At 52.4% G+C, this 24,737-nt stretch overlaps 1 protein-coding gene across 1 annotated transcript; it reads right to left on the reverse strand.

The window, feature by feature from the left end:
• Nucleotides 1-5,565: 5,565 nt before the first annotated feature.
• On the reverse strand, nt 5,566-24,571 carry ABRAXAS2 (abraxas 2, BRISC complex subunit). Its single transcript, XM_079793615.1, has 9 exons — nt 24,319-24,571; nt 21,424-21,514; nt 17,175-17,211; nt 14,641-14,707; nt 11,538-11,728; nt 10,596-10,715; nt 10,048-10,132; nt 8,063-8,177; nt 5,566-7,647 (listed from the first exon to the last, which is right to left on the reverse strand). The coding sequence occupies exons 1-9, from the start codon at nt 24,463-24,465 to the stop codon at nt 7,181-7,183; spliced, it is 1,320 nt and encodes a 439-aa protein (XP_079649741.1). The 5' UTR covers nt 24,466-24,571; the 3' UTR covers nt 5,566-7,180.
• Nucleotides 24,572-24,737: the final 166 nt, after the last annotated feature.

Consider the following 24,737-nt stretch of genomic DNA (forward strand, 5'->3'; position numbering starts at 1 on the left):
GTCGGGAGGGCGCGGGGGCGGGGCACGCCGGCGGGCGGTGACGTCACTCGGGCGCCCGGCCCTGATCGTGAGGCGGGCAGAGTAACGGGCCGATCGGCGGGCCGAGCGGGGCAGAGCCGGGTGAGAGGCCGCCGCCTTGCACTGATAGTGTAGCCTCCGATCCCGAGCCCAGAGGCTGCAGGTGTGAGCTCGGCCGGGCCGGGCCTCCAGTAAAAATATGTTCAAAGGAAGGAAAAGTCACAAATACTTTACAGAACGGCCCAGGGGGGGAGTCTGAGATCAGCCTTTGTCAATGCAGACTGTGGGGTGAGGCACCATCGCCTTCCCATGGCTCCTTCCCCGGCAGCAGGCCGCTCCGCGCAGCACCGGGCTCTGGGCTCTGGGCTGTGGGCTCTGGGCTCTGGGCTCTGGGCTCAGCACCGGATTCTGGGCTCAGCATCGGGCTCTGGGCTCTGGGCTCTGGGCTCAGCACCGGGCTCTGGGCTCTGGGCTCTGGGCTCAGCACCGGATTCTGGGCTCAGCATCGGGCTCTGGGCTCTGGGCTCTGGGCTCTGGGCTCAGCACCGGGCTCTGGGCTCTGGGCTCTGGGCTCTGGGCTCTGGGCTCAGCACCGGATTCTGGGCTCAGCATCGGGCTCTGGGCTCTGGGCTCTGGGCTCAGCACCGGGCTCTGGGCTCTGGGCTCTGGGCTCTGGGCTCTGGGCTCAGCACCGGATTCTGGGCTCAGCATCGGGCTCTGGGCTCTGGGCTCTGGGCTCAGCACCGGGCTCTGAGCTCTGGGCTCAGCACCGGGCTCTGGGCTCTGGGCTCTGGGCTCTGGGCTCAGCACCGGATTCTGGGCTCAGCATCGGGCTCTGGGCTCTGGGCTCAGCATCGGGCTCTGGGCTCTGGGCTCAGCACCGGGCTCTGGGCTGTGGGCTCTGGGCTCAGCATCGGGCTCTGGGCTCTGGGCTCTGGGCTCAGCACCGGGCTCTGGGCTCTGGGCTCAGCATCGGGCTCTGGGCTCTGGGCTCTGGGCTCAGCATCGGGCTCTGGGCTCTGGGCTCTGGGCTCAGCACCCGGCTCTGGGCTCTGGGCTCTGGGCTCAGCACCGGGCTCTGGGCTGTGGGCTCTGGGCTGTGGGCTCTGGGCTCAGCACCGGGCTCTGGGCTCTGGGCTCTGGGCTCAGCACCGGGCTCTGGGCTCTGGGCTCTGCACCGGGCTCTGGGCTCTGGGCTCTGGACTCTGGGCTGTGGGCTCTGGGCTCTGGACTCTGGGCTCTGGGCTCTGGACTCTGGGCTGTGGGCTCTGGGCTCAGCACCGGGCTCTGGGCTCCGGGCTCTGGGCTCTGGGCTCAGCACCGGGCTCTGGGCTCTGGGCTCTGGCTCAGCGCAGTTGGCAGATGCCTTCCTGGCCCTGAGGAAGCCCAGTTGATGACAGAGACGATAAGACGCTCCCAGGATGGCTTCCGGGCTCCTCCAGGTGCCGCCTGGCTTCTCGGCCCCGCACCTGGAACCCATTAGAATGAAGTCTGGGCGGGCGGGAGGCCTGGCGGCGGGTGCCTCAGGGCACGAAGCTGTGGTCCTGTTTCTCAGCGCCCCCTCGGCCACCTGCAGGGCACGCTGCCCCCCCCCCCTGCCGTGCTCACGCCCGTTTACTGAGGAGAAGGGGGCCGGAGGGGCTGAGAGCTGCTCCAGACCAGACGGCCATGCACTCTCCGGCGTGCCTCTTACCCTGGGGTGCCTGGACACCTCTCCCTTGAACTGCAGCGTGGCCCCCACAGGCCCCCGTAAGAAACGGTTACGTGTGGTTTTTAAGTTGACGTCCTAAGACCTCTGCTGCTGCTTCTATTTTTTAAAAATGTATTTTGATTGATTTCCAAGAAGAAGGGAGAGGGGAGAGGGAGAGGGAGATGAAACATCAATGATTGGAGAGCATCACTGATCAGCTGCCTCCTGCACGCCCCCTACTGGGGATCGAGCCCGCAACCTGGGCCTGTGCCCTGACCGGGAATCGAACTCGTGACCTCCTGGTTCATAGGCTGACATGCAACCACTGAGCCACACAGGCCGGGCAGGAAATGTTTATCAAGGTTTTCAGCGCAAGGGCGTTTCAGGGAAGTCCAACGTCTTCCTAGTAACGGCTCCTGACCTTGGCCTTGGTCGTACGGCCTGACTCTTCAGGAACAAGCCAAGTGATGGGCAGTTCTATTCGGGCCCTCTCCTTCCACCTGACACTCAGGCAGCACGGATGTGCCCACACCATCCACGTCACGCCGTGCCGGTGCCGGGAACCCCGGGAGCCTCCGTCCTGCCCCGCCCGGAGGCGTCCGGGCCGGGGAGGAGTCAGACCTCCCTCCCGCTCCCGGCCAGGGCAGTGCTGGGCAGCCAGTCCTCGGGCTGCACTCCCCGGTGAGGCCGGAAGGGCCAAAGGGATAGAGGGGCCTCGCCGCTGGGCTTCACACAATGACGACGATTGTGACAACGAGGATTGTGATGAACTTTTTAAGAATTCGAGCCCTCGCCAGTGTGGCTCAGTGGATAGAGCGTCGGCCTGTGGACTGAAGGGTCTCAAGTTCGATTCTGGCCAAGGGCACAGGCCCGGGTTGTGGGCTCCATCCCCAGTGGGGGCGTGCAGGAGGCAGCCGGTCAATGATTCTCTCTCATCATTGATGTTTCTCTCTCTACCTCATGCTTCTTCTCTGAAATCAATAAAGAAATATATTTTAAAAAAAGAATTCGAGTTGCATAAAGCCTCCCTGAGCTCCCACCTCGCTGAGCCAGGCATCGGCCCTGGCCTCAGAATTCCTAGAGAGCGGCCACGTGTTGTCCTGAACGCCTCCCGCATGCCCACAGCCCTGTGGGGAAGGTCTTCTGGGGGCCACGTCTGAGTGCAGCCAAACCACACGTGTTCCCAGCCAGTCAGGGCTAATGGCTAAGGGCGCCCAGCTCCACCACGCAGTGCCCACGACAGGCTGGCCACGCCAACGTCCCCGCCAGCACGTATTTGCTCGGAAGCCACCACTCGCGGCCTTGTTCATGGGCCTGCACCGCCTCACGCCTCCCCGGGCAGGAAGGGCTCGCACCACAGAAGTCCGAGAGCAGGACACGCAGGCCGGGCAGCATCGTCGGCAAGGTCAGGGCAGGCCTCCTTCTATCCCCACGGCAGAGTCAGCACCTTAGCCCGAGAGAAACACCATCAAGAATCGCTCCAGGTTTGAGTCACTTTCCATCTCAGAAGGCATTTTTTTTTCTTTCTTTCTTTTATATTTTATTGATTTTTTTACAGAGAGGAAGGGGAGAGGGATAGAGAGTCAGAAACATCGATGAGATGCCCGCAACCAAGGTACATGCCCTTGACCGGAATCGAACCCGGGACCTTTCAGTCCGCAGGCCAACGCTCTATCCACTGAGCCAAACCGGTTTCGGCCAGAAGGCATTTCTTACGTGCTTCTTGGAAGCTTAGGAAATAGATTCCGAACCAGAAGAAGCTGGCGGCTCAGGGTTGGGGAGAAAAACCCAGTGTCGACGACAAGCAACAGGTAAGGGCATGGTTCCATCTGGAAATGACGTCAAAATTGATGCAGGGAAGTTAGCAGCACCAAGGCTGGTCTTACATTGACTACCAACATAGAAAAACTGAAGTGTGGTGGGGAAGAGACCTAGAGGGTCAAGAATGCTTCCAGAATCTTCTCTCAGATGGTGTACCTGAACTTATTCATGTAGCCAAAGACCCGCCAGGTCTGTAGTCTCTCATTATATAAACACATTGCAGAAAAACTAGAAAATGCAAACAAACAGGGAAAGTCGCCCGTATTGCCATGACCCAGGGGCACCACCGTGAACACTGGGGCACGCCCTTCCAGACTTTTCCATCAACAGCAAAATCACACAAAATTCTCCCCAACGAAAATCAGCCCGCACCTCCCATCCCACTCGGAAGCCTGGCTTTCTCCATCTGGTACCTAGAAACCGTGGTTCTAGGCGGAGAAATCTTTTTGACTCAGTATTTCGGCGGCTGCGGACTGTTTCCTCGGTGGCTGTGACACAAGCGAGCCTTCCGCGTCCTTAGCTCCACGGCATGGCCCTGCCCCTGGAACGGGCTCTGTTCTGCTGCGTCTGCACACAGAGGGCCACTGCCACGCACTGCATCCCGGGTCGGGTCGTGGGTGACACCTGGCACTCCAGGGGGCGTGTCCCTGGGGCTGTGCCAGGGCCTCAGTGCGAGGAGCTGCCCTCCCCCGGCGTCCAGGGAGCCCAGTAGCCTGAGGCCCCCAGTTGGGATGTTCTCTCTGTCCTGACTCTCCTGCCTTATTTTTTTAAAAACGTATTTTTATTGATTTCAGAGAGGAAGGGAGAGGGAGAGATAGAAACATCAATGATGAGAGAGAATCACTGATGGGCTGCCCCCTATTGGGGATCGAGCCCACAATCCAGGCACGTGCCCTGACGGGGGATTGACCCGTGACCTCCTGGTTCCTAGGTCGATGCTCAACCACTGAGCCACCATGGCTGGACCCTCCTGCCTTATTTAGGAACACACAACTCACTGTAAAAGGAAGACAGTTAAGCTAAGTCTCAGCACTTTCCCCCAATCCGTTTGTCATCAGGTAGAGAAGCTAACATTTTTGTTACTTATGCGCGCACTGCAGAGCCGGCCCCCTGCTGCCCCTGCCCTCCCCCCCTCCCCCCCCCCCCAGAATTAAGGGTCACGTGGGAAGGGTGAAGCAGAACTTTGTAAGAGAGTGCAGACCTTTTAGACACTGAAATGAAAGCTACAGTCAAGGCAAACCGGACCCAGAACACAGTTCACAACCGTTACCTCTCCTGCATTTCACTTACATCCCCCAAGACTGGACGGCCTCAAACTATGGACTCACAGTTAAACCTTTTTATTAAAGCGGTCACTGTCCCCGCCCCCCCTGGGCCTGGGATTTCCAAATGTATGTCCTCAGGGTCTGACATCTCGTGTTCACGCTTTGATCCTTCTCCGAAAAAGCCACTTCCAACCTGTGAATCACCACCTGCCGGCGCCCAGGGCAAGGGATCCAGTCTCCTTCCTCCGAGGCTGGAGACGAGCGCAGCACCGACAAGGCTCCATCCAGTCGAGGGCCCTGCCGAACGTGGGTGCCACGTGGGCGCGGGAGACCTCACCCGCGGGACCGGCTCCCGCAGGGCAGTGTCCGCGCTGGCGCAGAGGCCCATCCCAAGGCGACTGGGAACTCCGGAGACGCTCGCTCGGACGGCGCCACGCTCAGCCGCATGTCCACCGTCCGGCGATCCACAAGAGCAGTGCTCACGTGAAAGGTGCCCTGGGAACTTCCCAAGATCCCACTTATTCCCCACGGACGCCCAGTTGTCCTGGCTACTGGTACCCAACAGTCTCCTCAAAATCAACGGAAATGCTTCCGGAGGTTGGGTTCCTGGATTCCCCCTGAAACCAGTCTCACACACACAAAAACCACCCATGTGGAGACGAGCTTTTCTGCCCTTTAAAAGCTGTATTGTCTCCTAAGAACTGCCAGAATGGGTAAACTGAGGCAAGACCGTGTGGGTGTGAGACAGACGTGAAGACAGTGGTGCCAGGATTAAATGAGCTTTTATTGTCACATTTAACTGCTGGTCAGTGTACACCGTAGCTCTCAGTATGGCATAAAATAAATGTATTTCCGAAGGTCAAACATGAACAGGGAGATGGCAATGGCACTTACAGAAATTAACTTAAATCCACCCTGGTGCTGGGCCACGGGGGGAGGGGGGCTGATCAACCGAACACGCCCGGGAGCTTCCCATCACACGGGGTGGCTCGCGGCCAGCCTGGCCCACAAAGCGGCCGTGAACAGAGGGCGGCTCGGCGGCGCCCCCAGTCCGCTGTCTCACTGAGCACTGGAGCCCGACCTGGGAGTCCGCTCCCTCCCGGCAATGGGACCACTTCCCAACGCCGGACGGAAGCCTCGGCCGGACGGAAGCCTCAGCTGCGTCGCCCCCCCCTCCTGCCGGCTCAGCCCACAGCAAAGGCAGTGACGTTCCGCAGCATCAGCTCCGGGCTGACCGCCTCACCCAGGCGGTCTGCTCACTCCCTGGCCAGGAGCCTAACAGGCTCAGGATGTCTTCCTCGGTTTCACACATTCTGGGCAAAACTAGGAAACAAGCAGTAATTAAATAAAAATACAGGAGCATCCGAACAGGAAGTCCGACATTCACAATTCTCCTCCAAATGGCAGCTTAAAAAAAAGTATGGTTATTCAGACTTAAAATAAGTCTTTATTCACCACGATTCTCAAACAGCTTATTAAATGTCTTCCCCCCACAAATAAAGCTGACGCTGAGATTTGTCAGGCGGTCTAGAGGAGTCACATCCCGTTTGCGTGACAGCTGACCCCGCCCCGGGTCCTGTCCATCACCACGCTCAGCTCGCGACAGCGCTCCCTTCCGTGGCCACCGCCTCGTGTCCTTCATCTAAGGCTCCAGAACAGAGACCGTAACTGTGGCCGGTGCAACACAGCAGTGACTGTCATTCCACCAAAGAAAAGGAGTTTGTTTTAGGACATACTTATTTGGATGGTTACTTACTGGTAATTAGTACTTCTACGTGTCGTTAAAGGCAACCATTGTAAGTGACAATACGTACCAGGCTAGTGGAAAACAGTTAAAACTAAGCCCTCTCTTTGGCCTTACAGTCATGCAGACAAGAGAAGGTACAGCCGGTCTGTTCCAATCGGGCCTCTTGGAATTATCACAATTTCTTTTCTGGCAAAGATGAATTTGGCTCATCACAGAAAGAAGATTCTTTCAAGGCTGCTGCTAAACTCATTTCCCTTTGAAAAGTGAATTTCAAGGCATGATAGTGCAAGAGGTAAGTTTTGATTTACAGAACATTTATAGACTAATTGTGCTTAGTCTCCGATTTCCAATTTATTTTAAAGAACAGAAACTGTTGACAAGTTTCTCTGCCTGAATTTACCAGTATATCCATGAACCGCACCGGAAGTAGGGCAACTTGATTATCTTAATGATTCTGTCGTGACACCCGCCCCCGGCGACCGGGTGAGGCCCTGGGGATGCGCGGCCCGGCCAGTTCTGTGCCCGGGATTCTCCCGGGAGCCCAGGGTCGGGAAAGCAGTTCTCCCACCAGGCTCAGTCCTCGCAACGCTCTCCAGTCGTGATTAAGAGAGCAGTGCTGAGTGGAGCTCCTTCTGGGAGTCAAATCTGGGAGGTCTGAGCGTTCCTGGAGCCCCCGTCGGGGTGTGTCGTGGGCCGGGCATCCCTGGAGTGTGGGTGTTCGCTACTGGGGGGCTCTGTCGGGTCAATGAGGTTTTCATAATCACTGTCGTCCGACCCCTCGGCGCTGTCCCCCGCGGCTCTCTGGGAAGGCAGGCCCGCTCCACCTCCGGGGTACTTCAGTCCAGCACTGTTGGGGGCAAAGCTGGAGGAACCCACAGCTTGAGGTCGAGGCATAAAGACACTTGTTTCCACGCGAGAATGGCTCAAAGTACTTTCTTGATTGTTTGGGTGAAAATCTGAATAAGGGGGCGGGGGGTCAGCGGCCTCGGCCTCTGCCAGCGCACTTCCGCCGTCAGCTGCGAACCCCGGGTACGGCGTCCGCGGGCTGGGCGCCGGCTCCAGGCTCTCGGGCGGCCCCTGTCTGCTGACCGCCGCCTGCTGCAGCCCTGTGGGAAGAGAAGACACGGTCACTGTCTGGACTGCCCGGCTGCGCGTCTCCGTGTGTGACGCGGTCAACCTGAAAGTTCTGGAAAACAGCAACAAAGCAGGAAACTGTTAGTTGTTTCATGTCTGAATAGTGCTTCCTAATTTACAAAATATCTTTCTACACATGAATTCACTGAAGCTTCAGAGCCCTCTGCGATACCGTCATCATTACTATTAACGTTCCCATTGCCCAGGCAAAGCGCACAGCGTTCACACAGCACTTCCCTCTGAAAAGCTTGAAGAGACGTGGACTCCACTCCACTCAGCCTGCCTCAGGGCTGAGAGTAGAAGGACTTGTGTAATTCACTGTACAACCTGATGTTTAAAACCAGACACTTCCTTGACACCAATGAGTAAAATTAATAGGAAACTCACGTCTTTCTTGTTCCTTTTCATTTTTCCTCTGTGTGACTTGTCTTCTTAATTTGTCCACTTCGGCCTCGCAAGATTCCACCACTCGCTCACTCTTTTCCACATCTGCGCACACTGCCTGAGGGGAGGGCAACAGAACAGTTAGCGTGGGCCCGGGCCAGCACAGCCTTCATTCCAGGCCGGGGGCAGCCAGGCGTTCTCCCCGCAGTCTGGGAGGCAGTACTTATTCACTGATTTGCCTTCTTAATTTTGTTGAGATGATTATGCTATTTCACTTGTAAATTCTTGAAAAATAAGCGTAAGCTGGGAAAGATTTGTTTTCTCTGGATTATTCATTTCTATTGAACTAAAAAGAATTTTTGATACCAGTCTAGCATACAAAGGATGAACAAAATACAGGAATGAGATGCTTTCAACTTTTATTTATAATCAATAATCACAAATCAGATGACATAAAAAAGATTCATTTCATAGAAACTATTCATAACTAGGGAGAGCTGAAAAAGAAAACAGGTTTCAGTCAAGACTTAATAAAAGATAACATTTGAGGTCCATCTGTGTAATTAACATTCACACCAGGGCACGGAGTGGTGCTGGTGTTTTCAGAGAGGCCGATACAGCTGGCAATGACATGTGCACCAGGCACTCTGCAGTCCCTGGACAGAGCTGATAGGCTGAAAACAGCCTGGCCCGGCTGGTGTGGCTCAGTGGTTGAGCATCGACCTATGAACCAGGAGGTCGTGGTTTGATTCCCGGTCAGGGAGGTAGAGGCAGCTGATCAATGATTCTCTCTCATCATTGATGTTTCTCTCTCTCTCATCTCCCTTCCTCTCTGAAATCAATAAGAATATATTTAAAATATAAATAAATAAAAACAGCCTGTTCATGAATTCAGGGCAAAAAAACTGGTTTTCACTGCACGTCCTCTCCACCGCAGAAATACCAGAAAGCGCTGGACCGCAGGCCGGTGGCCAGAGCCTGACGAAGGCCCCTGCTGCACGCCCACGGCCCGAACTGGGACACCGACACTGGGAGCCGCCTGTGGCCGCCGTCCTGTTTGGGCCCGGCCGACCTCGGCCCGCTGCCTCCCTCTGGGGCTGCCTGCACGCTCCCTGCATCCGGGGCCTCTGCCCAGAGCGAGGGGTCTGCAGCTCCACCACCTTCCCCCGCGTCCTCAAAGCTCTTTGGTTCTTAGGGTTTTAGAGAGAGTCACTCCGCAGAGCGCAGAGGAGCGGAAAGCAGGTGGGAAAGTGCTGTTGGCGCTGGCTCAGTGTTCGGCCGGCGGGAGTGGTTTCCCTAAGTGCGTGCTGCATGAATAACTAGGAGTGAACAGGCTCCACGGGGATCCTCCCGCTCCATGGAGGCGCTGGGGCCAAGGGTGTGAACGGGAGGGGAGGCAGAGCTGCTCCGAGTGTGGTGTGGTCTCTCCTCAGCGTCCCGCTGATGAGACAGTTATGTACTCAACAAGCCTGCCTTCAACTCGGACGCGCGTCCCTAGATGACGCGCTGTGACAAGCGGGCCCCAGTTCTGAACGCAGCAGCGAGTCGCCGTGCTCAGAGCCCACTGCAGGCACGAGGGGCGCCGCCCAGGATGGCATGGCGGCCTCGCCACGCTGAGGCCACTGCAGGAAATACACGCTGACTTGGGGACTACGACTCACTTCCCCGGCGGAAGATTATCTTTTTTTTTTTTAATATATTTTATTGATTTTTTACAGAGAGGAAGGGAGAGGAATAGAGAGTTAGAAACATCAATGAGAGAGTGACATCCATCAGCTGCCTCCTGCACACCTCCTACTGGGGATGTGCCCGCAACCAAGGTACGTGCCCTTGACCAGAATCGGACCTGGGACCCTTCAGTCCGCAGGCCGACGCTCTATCCACTGAGCCACACTGGTTAGGGCTCCGGCGGAAGATTATTAAAAATTAAAGTAAAATTAAGAGCATTCAGGCAAGACAAGTAAGACACAAACGAGAAGTAGCTGTACCTGCACCTTCTCCTGCAGCGCGTTGTAAACCTGGTAGATGGCCCTGATGTCCTTCATGACTCCGTCCTTGTCAAAGAAGTCAGTGCTAGAGAACAGGCAGGAGAGAGGTCACAGAAAGGCAGCCGCCATGACCCTGAAAGGCACTTCCTGCCCTTCGACCGTCATCTGGTCTTAAATGGGAGCTCCCAGGTGACAGTGTCTCAGCCACAGTGTCACCCTACTAGGCTTGCAGGAGAGAAATAAAAAGGACCCACGTGACTAAGGCCATTTAAAAAATAATAGTGACCACAGCTTAGGATCTCAGAAATACACATACTCTAGCCAAACTTTTATATCGACTACAAAAACAGTTGTGGCAATTGATTTTTAAAAAAGTAATGGTAAAAGCGAACTACCTTTTCAATACGAATAAAATGTTGATCTATAGGGTGACGGTCTAAGAATTACATCCCTGCATGTTCAGTTTCAACCTGGACTTCCCATTTCCCATCACCCTTCACATCGTAACGAAAGAAAAGGCAGCCCTTTGGCTGGGCCTGGCCGCTCACCCGTGCTCTTTAATGACTCTGGCGTAACTCTGAGACGTGTTCGGCACCGAAGACACCTTATACTCTTGCTGGCTGGTGTTGCCCAGGTTGGGAATCGCAAGGGAGATCCTCTGATTGTACCTGAGGAGGGAAGATTCGAGAGCGAACCTGTTCAAGGCCCTGTTCGGACTGAAGACTTGGCCATGGCAGCAGGAGTCCGAGCCTCCTCACTGCGGACTCCCAGGTCTCACCAGCACCTGCTGCCGACCACCTGACATGCACGGATGAGGGGTGGGTCCTTCCCTTAGAGTGGGAACTCGACTGCAAACGCCCTGAGGGCAGAGGTCATGTTTTATATCTGCGCCCCCAGTGACTGACGGCGCCGAGGAGGACGTAAGTCCCAGGAAACACCGCTGGGAAGTCCTGTAACCCTGCAATGGCTACCTGACAGCAATGCTTCTCCCTGATGCGACTCCGTCTATTCCACCACAGGTGACTTTCCAGAGAAGCCTTTCTGTTTACAACAGGCCCATGGCCACAGGATCTTTTTTTTTTTTTTAAGACACTCACAATGCAAAATCCTCATTAGCCAGGAGGTGGATCAATTTTACAATTCTGTCTGAAATCTACGCTTTACAATTAAAATCAGACTTCCAGAGCAATAAAACTGTATTTCTACATAATGGATTATGGAGAAGCAAATGATGACTTCCAGCGGTTTATTCCTATAAGCACTTATGCATAATTAATACATCTTGCTAACGCTTTTTGATTCAAAACAATTTTAATTTATACAACTGACAGAAAAATACCTTCTCTAACTACAAAGAAAACTAACTAGAAGAGAATTATAAAAGCTTTTCTTTACAGATGCTATAAAATGCACATTTCAAAGTCACCAATCTCCATGGCCTGTTCCGACACCTGTCCTGGTTACGTGAGGCTGGGGGGTGCTTGCTTTACCTTCGGTTTGGTCTGAAGAGGACGTACTCCAGAGCATGCGTGGAACTGTTGGCAGTGGAGATGAAGCTGAAGAGGAGGAAGACGAGGTCGGGCACCCCCAGGATGCGGGTGAGCTGCTTGTGGAGGACCTGCTCCCTGTACGACATCTGCTGCTGGGTGTTCCGCCGGAACCTGTACCACCCGATCACTTTCTGCAGCAGAAGTCAGAAGGAAGGGTGAAAAGTCGCGTGAAATCTTATAAATTTAGTTCTGAAGGTGTCCATACAGACACCCGCGCACAAGTGTTCAAAGCAGCTCTACGTGCAATTGCTCAAAGCTGAGACCAACCCACTGTCCACCGACAGGGGAATGCAGCCACACACTGGACACCTGCTCAGCAATACAGCCAACGACTGCTACACCAACACCGACACGTCCCACAGGAATCCCACTGAGTGCAAGCAGCCGGACCGAAATGATAACGACAACAAAAACTTGCGCTGCAGGATTCAATTCCGGTAAAATCCTAGAAAATGAAAACTCATCTCCAGCGACACGGAGCAGCCCCCGCAGCTCAGGGGCTGCCAGGGAGGGGAGGAGGGATGGGAAAGGGCCCGGGAGGTCTGGAGTGACAGCCGTGGCGTCAGCTTTGATGACGTGGTTTCACAGGTGTACACACAGGTCCAGACCTACACAGCGAACTCCCCAAGTGCGTGCAGCTTATTGTACGCAATTACACCTCAGGGCAACGACTGGGAAAGCGAAGCTTTGTCGGCCTAACTGTCGGCTGCCCACGCTGGCTCAGGGGAGTAACTGCACGTTCTCGGAGAGTAGTCCTCCCAGTGGGCGAGGCCGGACATCGGCAGACGGGTGACCGACCAGGCCTGCGAGCTGCTCCAGTGTCCGGCCCCAACCTGCAGGCAGAGCTCAGGCCAGTCCCGAGTTTTCCTTGTGCTCCTAACGCGTGAGATCTCCGCTGTCGAGACAATTCATTTAATTCTTCATTAGAAGAACACTCTTCATATAGCTTCTTTCTTTGAAATAAACTGGGTGAAAATCCTGTTTTAAGATGTGAAGTAATTTAAAATTGTCATGTTAAAGTTAACAGTAAATCTAGATTAAGTGCTGGTGCGTTCACGTAAGAAGGAAGCGAACCAAGCTTCGCCGAGCCCCCGTGCCAGGCCCCAGCTAACGATGTTACAGATGCTTTAATGACTGATCACAGCCGCCCGCCCTGGGAGGCGAGTCACGCTTTCTCCACTGAGCTCAGACACGGCAGGGACGGCCAGGGCGCAGCGCCGGCCCCTCAGTGGTACCACTGAGCGCGAAGCCTGGCTTCAGATTATACTGGAGCAATGAATCCTGACATTCTCTAAATCAAAAGAAGCCCAAACATTTCTGAAGCATAAATCTCAGAGATGTTTTGTCCAAAGTCACAGAGATAATGAGTGATAGCCAAGATCTGCACATTAGCTTTAAAATCCCCATCAGTCACCCAGTGGTGGTCATTAAAAAAGTGAAAGCAACTTTCCTTTAAAACGTAAGTGGAAAGAAAAACCACCAGCTGGCCTGAGCCCGAAGCAGGACTCAGACTGCAACCTTTTGGTGCACAGTGCTCCCACTAACCGAGCCCCTCCCTGGCCAGGGCTGGGTCACATGGTTTCAATTTACGTTTCCTGATAAAGTTAAACATCTTTTCATTTACTTCTTGGCCATTTGTGGATTTCTTTTTTCTTTTGTGAATTTCCTCTTGATAATCTTTACTCATTTCTTTCACTTTAAGTTTTGTCATCTGTTAAAAAAACAAAAACCTTCTTGGACTTTTAATGCGGAGTGACCTCTGGAAAGCTGTGCTCCAGGAAGAATTTCCATGGAACAAATCTTAGTGTCGACAGCATAACGAAGACTCATGATCCGGACTATGAAACAGCCGGGCGAGGAGGCAAGGCGGCGGCGGAGAGGAAGGACGGGCTGTGAGAGCCCAGCGCATGCTCTTGGGCAAGTCACTGAAAAGGGAGAGCAGGAGGCCGGGCCGGTCTCGCTCCGCTGGCCCAGGAGGCCAGGGCCGGTCTCACTCCGCTGGCCCAGGAGGCCAGGGCCGGTCTCACTCCGCTGGCCCAGGAGGCCGGGGCTGGTCTCGCTCCGCTGGCCCAGGAGGCCGGGATGGTCTCACTCCGCTGGCCCAGGAGGCCGGGCTGGTCTCACTCCGCTGGCCCGGGAGGCCGGGGCCGGTCTCGCTCCGCTGGCCCGGGAGGCCGGGCTGGTCTCACTCCGCTGGCCCGGGAGGCCGGGGCCGGTCTCGCTCCGCTGGCCCGGGAGGCCGGGATGGTCTCACTCCGCTGGCCCAGGAGGCCGGGCTGGTCTCACTCCGCTGGCCCGGGAGGCCGGGGCCGGTCTCACTCCCGCTCCCAGGTGTGCGGCCACTGCGTGGTCTCTGAGCACCTGCTGGGCCTGTCATCATTCGCAGGCACCGTCCTTTCCTTCTTCCTTCCCCCTCCTCCCCTCCTCCCTTCCCCCACCAGAGGCACTGAGACTAAGCCTCACGGACAGCACAGCGCCCCCTGACTCCTGATGCTCTTCCTCAGACAACGAGGGACCAAGTCCCACCGCCATGGCTTCACCCACGGGTGACCCTAGAAGCTTTATTGCAGCACGTTTCTCGGCAAAGGCAGTTTTCTGTTTCACACACTGAACACTTTTATTGGTACTTTCTTCCTGAGCGATGGGGTAATCGATTTTTCTGGAATTTATATACCAAGGTAAAAATCATAAAATTAATGCACGTGTATTAAATAATTACAGTCTTCTTTTTTTAAATCACAAAGTAGAAAGATAAATCCACCTCGACTCAACTCAACTATTATTAATTTTTGGATTATAGTTCATTTCTTCTCTTTCTGATTTTTACATAATAGAGCCATACTATAAACATCTAAACTTTTTTCTAGTGATATACTGTAAACATTGGCTCACATCTGTAATTTACCTGTAAAATTTACTCAAGGTAACAGAACTCGTCTATACTGACATCAATGCGTTGCTAATTTACATTCCTTTGTTTTCAGCACGGGCGATGAGATAAGGAGTGATTTCCAAGTCGGAATGGGCAACAAATGTGACCTACCTTTCTTCGGTCTTTAAGAATCCTGTCCAAACTCTCTTCGTTAACTTTGCTTGCGTAGTCATAAAAACTGTTGTTTTTTTTTCAAAAGAGAAAACAATATTGTATTAAAATCACATGGTATTGTAACATGGCTATGCTTAGCTACGTGTGTCTATGAGTTAGTTATCTAGCCCAATTCTATCCTGGTAATAAAGACAGCATTGCTGTCACTAGGTATACAAAAAGAAATCAATCTAAATGTTTTACCGACAGGAGGTGTCTTTTGCATCAAAGAATACTCGACACTGTTACATCCAAAGGACACCACTTCCCCTGTGGGAGGTGCTGAACTAAGTATAAGCACGTGGGCTGGACAGCTTTCCCTGTTTCTAAGCATCAATCACTTATGAAAACAAGGGCAGGCAGCTCCTTCTGAGGAGGGAGGGAGGGAAGTGCGCACTTGCTGATGCTTCACCAGAAACCCCACCGCGTGCTTCCTCGTGTTATTTTATTCCATTCTTGCCTCTGTGATGGGAGGTGTTAGTTCAGCCGACAAGTCAACACGTTTGATTCCCACTTTTGTGGCTACAGATACCGAAGGTGCTTGCTCCAAACCACAGGGCCGGGAGCTGGGAGAAGTGGGATTTGAAGCCAGGTCTGGCTAGCTTCAAACTGAATGCACGCCCACCTAAAACAGACCCCCCCGACCAGGGCCCTGTGCTGCGCAGCGCATGCACCAGGATTTGTGGGCTTTCCTGCCAGTCGGGGTTTTAGGAACGCCGCCCTTCCCCCTCCTCCCACCACAAGCCCAGGCCTTCTAAGGCAGGGAGGAGTTCAAGGTGCAGTGAGAACACCAAACTGGGAGTCAGGAGCCTCCACTCGGGCTCAGTCCTGCTTCTCACTGAGTGACCTTGAGCACGTCCCTAACCCTATCTGCCCCATCCCCCTTTCTGCAAAGCAGAGTCTGGGGTAGACAGGTGATGTCTAAGGTTGCTTTCAGCTCTGAGAACTCTGAGTCTATGACCGGAGTTGAGTTCCATTCTTGTCTGGGGTGCCTCTGCTGAGGATGCTCTGAGAACTCCTCAGAAGGGCAAGGCCGGCCTGCCTAGCACAGCTCTGGACGGTGAGGGCCACACGGGCGCTCTCACGGAGCAGACACAGGCACTGCGTGGGCCGGCCTCAATCATCTTGTTTGCTCTGAGACTCTTCTCAAATGAACGGCTAGCTGCGCATCTTGCTGCCCACTCCTCTCTCGGTTCTGTGTAAACCCAGAACAGATGAGCAAATTGGCTCCTTCGAGACCTCGTCCTCAGGTAGCCATCGTGCATGAAGACAGAACTCTGAAATAATGAGGGTAGGGGTGTGTGTGTGTGTGTGTGTGTGTGTGTGTGTGTGTGTGTGTGACACAGTACAAGTCCCCAGGGGCTCGGGGCGCAAGAGGGCCGGCGCCTGCCAGCTGAGAAGGAACGCGGGGTTGGGGAGGCTGCAGGGAACACGCAGCAGGACAGCAGGTGGAAGGAGCTGGCAGGTGTTTAGAGAAGGAAGTGCTGCCCTGGCTGGTTGGCTCAGTAGATAGAGCGTGGGCCTTCGGACTGAGAGGTCCCAGGTTCGATTCCAGTCAAGGGCACAGGCCTGGGTTACAGGCTCCATCCCCAGTAGGGGGCGTGCAGGAGGCAGCCAATCAATGATTCTCTCTCATCGATGTTTCTCTCTCTCTCTCCCACTCCCTTCCTCTCTGAAATATATGTATATGTATATGTATATGTATATGTATATGTATATGTATATGTATATGTATATGTATATATGTGTTTTTTTAAAGAAGGAAGTGCTGACCAGGAAGCCCGAACTGAATAGTGGGAGCAGCACGCCCACTTCCGGGAAGGCAGGAGAACAGGCCTGGGGATTTTAAGAAACAGAGACATCCTCCTCAGACAGCCTCAGGAGGAGGGTCTGGGGCTCAGGAAGGAGGCAGAGGCCTGGGTGGGGTTTGGGGAGCAGAAGGCGGGTGTGGAAATACCAGCCTTTTTCTCCCTCCCTCTCCCACTCCCCCTCCCTGTGTCTCTGTCATTTGCTATCTCTCTTCTGAACGTCTCTCCTCCTATTTTTTCTCTCTTTCAGTTGATCGTAATATGCCACTGGTGGATATTAACTTAAATAAACACCAAAGGAAGTTTTATGTTTTCTCTGGCTACTGAACACTCTTGTTCCTCTTAAAAACACCTTTAAACCACTGAACCTGTAGGTGATCCCAAAGAGCTGCCTTCTCTGTGGGAGAGCTCTTGCCAGGAGGCTGGTGGGAAGCTTCCATTCTAAGTCACTGAGGCCAGGATTTGCGCTTGGCCTCAAGGACAGGCGGTAAGCAAGATTTCCACCCCTCCTCTCCCGACCTAACACAGTGCCACACACACTGGCACTCAACACGTAAGAGGACTTGGATGCCCTGTTATACTTGGGCCTTTCTGGCCATTGTCAGCGATCGGCATAAACTCACTAGTCTTTAATCATTAGTCTTTCAGTAAGAGCTAAAAGCTACAAAGAAGGGTGTGGCTTACCTAAAAAGCTTTGAACAAGGCTGATGGTTATGGATTTCTGTAATCAGAAAAAGAAAATACATCTTAGTTAATCATATAAAATAGCCCAGGAAATAAATAAATATATATATATATATAGTTGTTGAAAATCTCAGACAATAAAAAGATGGCTCAGTTGGTTGAACTTCGTCCTGTACACCAAAAAGGTTGTGGGTTCGATCCCGGTCAGGGCACATACTTAGGTTTCGGATTTGATCCCGTCAGGGAGGCAACCGATCAATGTTTCTCTCTCTCCCTTCCTCTCTAAAATCAATGAAAAAATGTTCTTGGGTGAGGACTAACATGATAATCATATAAATGACTCAGATAGCTTTCCTGTTCCAATAGGTGCAGTGTGCACACCGGGCAAGCGCTATATCTTCTGCACATGCCCACTCAGGCCACCTGCTCAGAACCACGTGCACGGAGAACAGCAGCCGTTCCATCGGTCCGCGTGTGATGAGCACGCACCTGAGAGCTCTCCCTCCGGAGCGGGCAGCCACGGCCCTTATCGGTCTTTCCGGGTACAGCACAGGGGCCAGGAGCCACCGCCTGGGAGCATTTCGTCAAGGTGGGCAGAGCTGTGAGGACAGCCTGGGGAGAGGGCCTGGACCACTCCCATCAATAACCTTCTAACTCACAACGGGGCCTGTGTTCGGAAGGGGAGGGAGGGACTGTGGAAGTCTGTTAACCCTTCCACCGATGGCCAGCACCACGGGGAGCCGCTATGCACGAGGCAGATCGGAAAGGTTGCTGTGAGTAACCAGAGGGAACACCTTCTCCAAGCTCATCAGGGCGCTCGGGGCTGGTTGCTTTATGGACATGAGACCAATTAGCCTCCATCTACTAATAACTCTCCTCACAGCGACTCTACCTGCCCATGTCACAGCCCAGAGTGACAGGCTGCAATTTCCACTCAATTACAATGGAGCCACAATCCTAAAAGACGTGGCGGCCACGAGCCCTGTCCTGCGGTTCCGGCTGCCAACACACATGCGCAGACGCCACGCTTCCTGAGGGAGAAGGCTCATGTGCTCAGCAGGCTGTGGACACAGCGATACACATCAGGAAGCCTCATCCAGAAACGCCCTTCTCTTATCACCAAAATGACACAGTGCACCTTCCCAGTTATTTCAGAGAAACTTTTAGTGAAGTAATTAGGATGTGAAACATGTGTAGCACAAACATCACCTAGGGAGAAGGGAAAAAACACATCTACTTGACAGGAAAGAATATTTTGTTTAAGAAAATCCCTAGAGGTAACGCTGAACTCTGAGTACACGCCTGTCACCCACCCTCCCAGGAGACGTCCTTCAGGCCGAACCGCCTGGGTTAGCAGCACACTAAAGACAAGCTCTAGCCCCGGCGTGGCATTTCTTAAAGACTTTAAAGCAAGCTTCCTCAGTAAGACTTTTTGCAATACCCGACTAAGCACACCGTGGAGAAGCGGGGTGGTGGTCTCCAACACGATCAAGGTGCCGATCGGAAAGGAGTCGGGGGGCATTAGCTGATGGGCAGACCTCTGGCAGGGCAGCCTCACCGGGAACCTAGACTTCCCTATGCCTCCAGAGCGCATCCACATGGCAGACTCCTCGTCATGTGTGTACGGCGTCTCTGCACAGATGTCCTCACAATCCCCCCTGGGAGGTGCTGCTGTTCTTGCTGATCTTCCTATCTCTGCTCCCCGCATCTCCCCCTTTCCTCCATTCTTCCCAATGACGGCCACTACCCCAGCTCACTAACTAGGGACGCTCTGCTGCTGTCTAGGATGGCTCTGCTTCAAGTGAGTTGGCACAGCTTAAAATTAATATGTATTCAACACAAGACAGATACTTCGTGTTCAAAATGTGATATTCTATATAAAGTCCTCTTGTTGTATAGAGTCACGTAAAGATGTCTGTGCATGAATTCACACATTTTCAACAAATAATGTATTTGGCCAACTTATTTTACTTAAAGGATCTTATTCTGGAGGTTCAGCTATGCCAGAACAGTTCTTCACACTATTGCTGTGGAAACTACTTTGCTTCATGTCAGTCCAGGTTTTCCAGTGGTTTACATTAATTTTCTAACTAGAGTCCCGGTGCACGAAATTTGTGCACTCGAGGGAGGAGGGGTGTCCCTCAGCCCGGCCTGCACCCTCTCGCAGTCCGGGAGCAGTCAGTCGGACATCCTTAGTGCTGCTGCAGAGGCGGGAGAGGCTCCTGCCACCACTGCTGCGCTGGCCAGCTGTGAGCCCGGCTTCTGGCTGAGCGGTGAGCACACTGACCACCAGGGGGTAGCTCCTGCGTTGAGCGTCTGCCCCCTGGTGGTGCACGTCATAGCGACCAGTCATTCCACTGGTTGATTTGCATATTAGCCTTTTATTATATAGGAGGATATGTATTTTATGTATTCATTTTAAAAGTACAGTTGACATACAGTATTACATCAGTTTCAGGTTTACAACATAGTGATTCAACTTTTATATACTTTACGAGTAAAGTGATCACAACAAGTTTAGTAACCATCTGTCCCCGCGCAGTTACTACGATATTAATGACTATTCCCTATGCTGCACGTTACATCCCCGTGGCTTATTTCATAACTGGAAGTTTGTACTTCCGAATCCCCTTTTCTGCCCATCCCTCCACCCTCCTCTTTTCTGGCATTCTCCAGTTTTCCCTGTATCTGTGAATCTGTTTCTGGTTTTTGTCTGTTTGTTTGTATTTGTCTCCTCTGTCTGACTTTTTTCACTTTACATAATACTCTCTAGATCCAAAAGATTTCATTCTTTTATGGCTGTGTAATATTCCATTTTACATATGTACATCTCTAAAATCAATTTAAAAAGGTAACTTATTTAAATAAATAGGTAAATGTAAACAGCTAGAATATTAATCAGAAATGCTATTTTTGTCATCACGCTAGATAAGAGAGCTCTTTCTTATATGGTTTGCTGTCAGTTAACTAAATCTAGCATTTTAACCTTCATCTATCAAATTAATTTTGAAATTCAAGTGCAAACAATAAATAATTGCACAGATGTCCAATGAAACCAAATTCTCCACCTCAGGATTTTAAAGAACTAAGCAAAACAAACAAAGACAAAACCTCAATGACAGAACAGCTATGCCCAGACACAGCGCGTCTTTATTTAGCAGTCGATGCTGTGGAGCGGGTTTTATAGTTTTGGTCCTAGCAGACCATAGGAGAGTTCAGCCTCTTCCCCCCAAATCCAACCCTACGTCAATCCTCACCCTGGCCCCCCATCCATGTACTAGGCTATCAGAACAGGCTTGAAATTGATGACTGGCCCCAATAGGCCCTGACCTTCCAGCAGAATTTCAAACCTTCTACCTGCACACACACTGCATTTTGGTCACAGACACAGGCCAGGGCCCCTGTGTGTTTTAGGCACTCCTTTCTGTGTTCCTCTGAACGCACCACCCAGGCCCTGAGTTCACCTCCTTCAGGATGTCTTCCCTGATTTCACCCACTAGCAGTTTCCCCCTCTAATCCATGGGACTGCCTGGGCTCCTTTCTCCCAGCACTCATCTTGCGCTGCTGGCACTTCTGTGACTTGCTTCATCCTCCCACACTCCTGGGAGGCAGGAACGCATCTGGATGCTCCTCGCACCGCCCCGCACATGCCTTTCACTTCGATAAATATTGGCTGCACAAATGAATAAAATGCCTCTTGCTTTTCTCTGGTGTCAGGATATGCTGTTTGATGATACTGACGTGCAGCTAAAAAACTCTGAGTCAGTGCATCTGTAAATACTCAGTCTTCCCCAAAATCTCCCCCAAACTGACAAAGGCTGTACAATTCGCTAAATTGTACAATTTGCTAAATAAGTGTGAACAACTATGCCAGACCCTTCAGAAAGGCCCTGCATAACACACCCTTTATTATAGGGGTGATGATGGCAATGGGGACGCCCGAATTTGCAAACCTGAGGTTCTCAGTGGTTTTGGAGAGACTATCAAGTGCGACAGCACACAGAATCCAGTCAAAGTCGGATCAGTTAGTGGGTAAGGGACAGCGTTATAGAATACCTACACCTACAGCTACGCACTATATTCTTACACTGACCTCTAAAAACATTTCACATCATTTATTAGTGCGAGTAATTGGCATTGTAATTTGAGTGGTTGTCTATGACTTTTCTAACCTTTTAAGGGCCAAAGAACAAACTAACCGTGTACACACATACAGGGAGTATTTCTGCGGTCGGTATAACTCACTTACCAATGACTTGCAGAAACTCTGTGTTGCTGATTTGAGAGTCACTGATGCTAAAGGTTTCCTCTTGTCTCACTTCTCCCAGCAAAAATCCTTCCTAAATGTAAGAAAGAAAATAGTTGCACACTAAAAATAAAGGTGGTTTTTACTGGAATTCAGAGAAATTTAGGACATAATAATTTTTAACAATAATCCAAATAAGTTTGGCCTGTGAACTACTATTCTATAAACCAACAAGTAAGACTAGAGCAATCTGACTAGAGCAATCTGAGCTATACCTATTAACTGTATTGTTGAAAAAGGATTCCATACAAGATGAAATATATTTCAATCCCTTCAAGTCTTCCCTGTTTCTCTGAAGTAAAAAATGAGTAGAGTGAATTCATCACCTAAATCCTATCAGGTAGCATCACCAGTGTTGGTGGTGGGTGGGTGAAGGGCATAGGGGGGATAAAAGCTTGTTTTCTTTCTTTTAAAAAAATATATATTTTATTGATTTTTTTACAGAGAGGAAGGAAGAGGGATAGAGCGTTAGAAACATCGATGAGAGAGAAACATCGATCAGCTGCCTCCTGCACACTCCCTACTGGGGATGTGCCCGCAACCAAGGTACATGCCCTTGACCGGAATCGAACCTGGGACCCTTGAGTCTGCAGGCCGACGCTCTATCCACTGAGCCACACCGGTTCGGGCAAAAGCTTGTTTTCCTGAAACAGCATACAATTCATTTCATTGCACTGCATCAAAAACACTGCTAATGGTAAAAGGCTAAATAAGTTGACACAATGCACAACTGATTGCTCTTGTAGCTGGCGTGGGAAATTAGGGTCTCAGCAAATCAGTTCCCATCATTCACATGAAAGTGCTTCTTTGATAAATGCAGAGGCTGGTTTATTCTCACCTCTGGAGAACACACACCACCATAACAATGCTGGATGATTCAGCACATAACCTGCTGTTGGAGTACTTTCTAGACTTTTAAATGATTGAAAAAATATTAAAATGGAGCTCTGGCTGCTGTGCTCAGCTGGTTGGAGTGGTGTCTTGCGCAGCGAAGGGTCTTGGGTTGGATTCTGGGTCAGGGAACATACGGGGATTGCGGGTTCCATCCCCAGTCAGGGTGTGTCCAGTCCAACTGCCTATGGGAGGCAGCAGATCAATGTCTCTCTCTCTCTCTCTCCTTCTCCCTTCCTCTCTCTAAAATCAATGGGGAAAAAATTAAAAAGGGAATATTTCATGATGTGAAAAGTATATGAAATTTAAATTTCAGTGTCCATGAAGTTTATTGGAAACAGTCACCCTGACTTATCTATTGTCTATAGCTGCTTTCTCTCCACAGCAGCAGGGTGGAGTCACTGCCACAGACCACAAGGCTCCCAACGCATTTCTTGCCTGAACGAAACAAGAATGTGCTACAAAAGCAAATTCTTGGTTCTTCAACTTTAAAATACCTAACTTTGAAACAACTTTATTCCACATGTGTAATTGTGGCAAGGTTAACCTAGGCAAGTATGGTCATATCCACTACAGTTGCAAACTACTGTCATTGGTGGAAATTTCTGAGAAGTCTAGCCACCAGACCTGGCAACGGTGTAGATATTAAAGAGATGTCTCTTGCATTCAATTAGTAACAATCTGAGTAACGGGGCCATCTCACTTCGTTTGTAGAAAAACGTACCCACTTTTCAACAGGTAGCTGCTGATTCTCACAATAATCTTGTCCTCCACATAAACGGTGATGTTACTCGGCACTCCACAAATCAGAGTTCATTTAAACCATATGTAACACTCCCACAGACACTGGGAGTGTCACAAACCACCTATATATGGGGCTGCATTACATTATTAAACAGCTGGCTGCAGTATCAAAAGCCTTCGTGTCCGGGGACACACGAGCGGCCTCTGGACAGACCCATGTTGTGTGTGTTCTGATCATTAATCTCTGCCATCCGCACTGGAGAGGTGACAGGCACATCCATTTAATGCCATCCAATTTGCTAATGGGATCGCCTCTCTATAAGTTGTTATTAATGGAAGCTAAGACTGCTGACATCCAACCAAATCCAGTTCCTTCTGCAGTGTCTCATTTTGCTTTGTAATGACAAGCACAACCCTCCCCCCATACACACACTTATTTACTGACTTTGAATAATGCACGCTTGGCATCTTTTCAAATAACCCCCCCAATGGGGTGGGCAAACGAAACACATCCTGAAAGGTAAAAATTATCTAGTTCCACCAAGAATTGCCATTCAGAGGTCAGTGACTCGAAAAGACAGCCCGTGAGATGAAGGCGCCGGAGCCGCCGGGCTCCGCTCGCTCCGCGCGCCTGCGCTCACTCCCACGCCGGCCTGTCACTTCCCCTTTTCCCCGCGACTGAGTTCCGCGGCCTCGGAACAGCTGCCGGGAACTCAGCCCGCAACTTCAAGGCGAGGAGCCCCTGCGCCGAGCCCTGCCGCGGACATTCTCCGTGTTCCATGGAGGAGGAAGCCCTCGATCTCACCGAACAAGTGAGAGGAGTGACAGCCGCGGTCTCCCCGGTCGCTCCCCGTGACCCCCCCCCCCCCCCACGAGCCGAGCGGGGGCCCCTCGCAGGTCCCGAAGCCGGACACCCAGGGAGGGGCAGACGCTCGGCTTCCACGGAGCGACCTCTGACACCGCGGGCGGCCGGCCGGGCCGGCTCCGCCAACCCGGAGGCCGCTGCCTCAGGTCGGCCGGGCGGCGGAAGGCCCCGAGCCCGGGGGCCCAGCCCGGGGGCAAAGGAGCCCGGGCAGCAGGACTCGCCAGGGGCGGGCGCAGCCCGGGTCCCCAGCGCCTCGGGCCGGCCCGGGAGCCTGGGGGACGAGCCGCAGGTGGTCCCGGCTCGGCCCCAGCGGCCAGGGCAGGGGGCCCGGCACCTACGTGGTCGGCGTTGCTGTTGGCGCTGTGGAAACACACAGCGCTGAAGGTGTAGCCCGAAATGGAAGCCGCCATGATGGAAATCTCCAATTCCCCCATCATGCCCCGCGGAGGGCACGCAGCCTTCCGGCCGGCCCCGCCCCGGGGCATCCTGGGAAATGAAGTCTTCGAAGAAGAGGCCGGAGGCTGGAGCGCCCCGGCGGGAGGGGTGGCGAGTGCAAGTTTACGGGGTCAGAGCGACGCCCCCGCACCGTACCCACCCGTGGGTCTCGCGCCCAGCACACCCCAGACATCGCCTCTTCTGCATAGCCCTTGATAGTTACGCAAACCATTTTATTTTTATTTTTATTTTTGCAAATAGAATGATTAGTGTTCAAGTCCAACATCTGTCATGCTCAAGGATGAATGCAAGGAGGTGATTC

This window comes from Cnephaeus nilssonii, assembly GCF_951640355.1.
Source record: "Cnephaeus nilssonii genome assembly, chromosome: 16".
NCBI lineage: Eukaryota > Metazoa > Chordata > Mammalia > Chiroptera > Vespertilionidae > Cnephaeus > Cnephaeus nilssonii.

Excerpts from the sequence above, each read along its gene's own strand:
- ABRAXAS2 (XM_079793615.1), bottom strand. The coding sequence starts at position 24,465 with ATGCCCCGGGGCGGGGCCGGCCGGAAGGCTGCGTGCCCTCCGCGGGGC. Across the intron at positions 14,708-17,174 it reads CCTTGTTCAAAGCTTTTTAG|TTTTTATGACTACGCAAGCA; the intron begins GTAAGCCACACC and ends AAAAAACAACAG. Across the intron at positions 8,178-10,047 it reads CGCTGCAGGAGAAGGTGCAG|GCAGTGTGCGCAGATGTGGA; the intron begins GTACAGCTACTT and ends CCCTCCCCTCAG.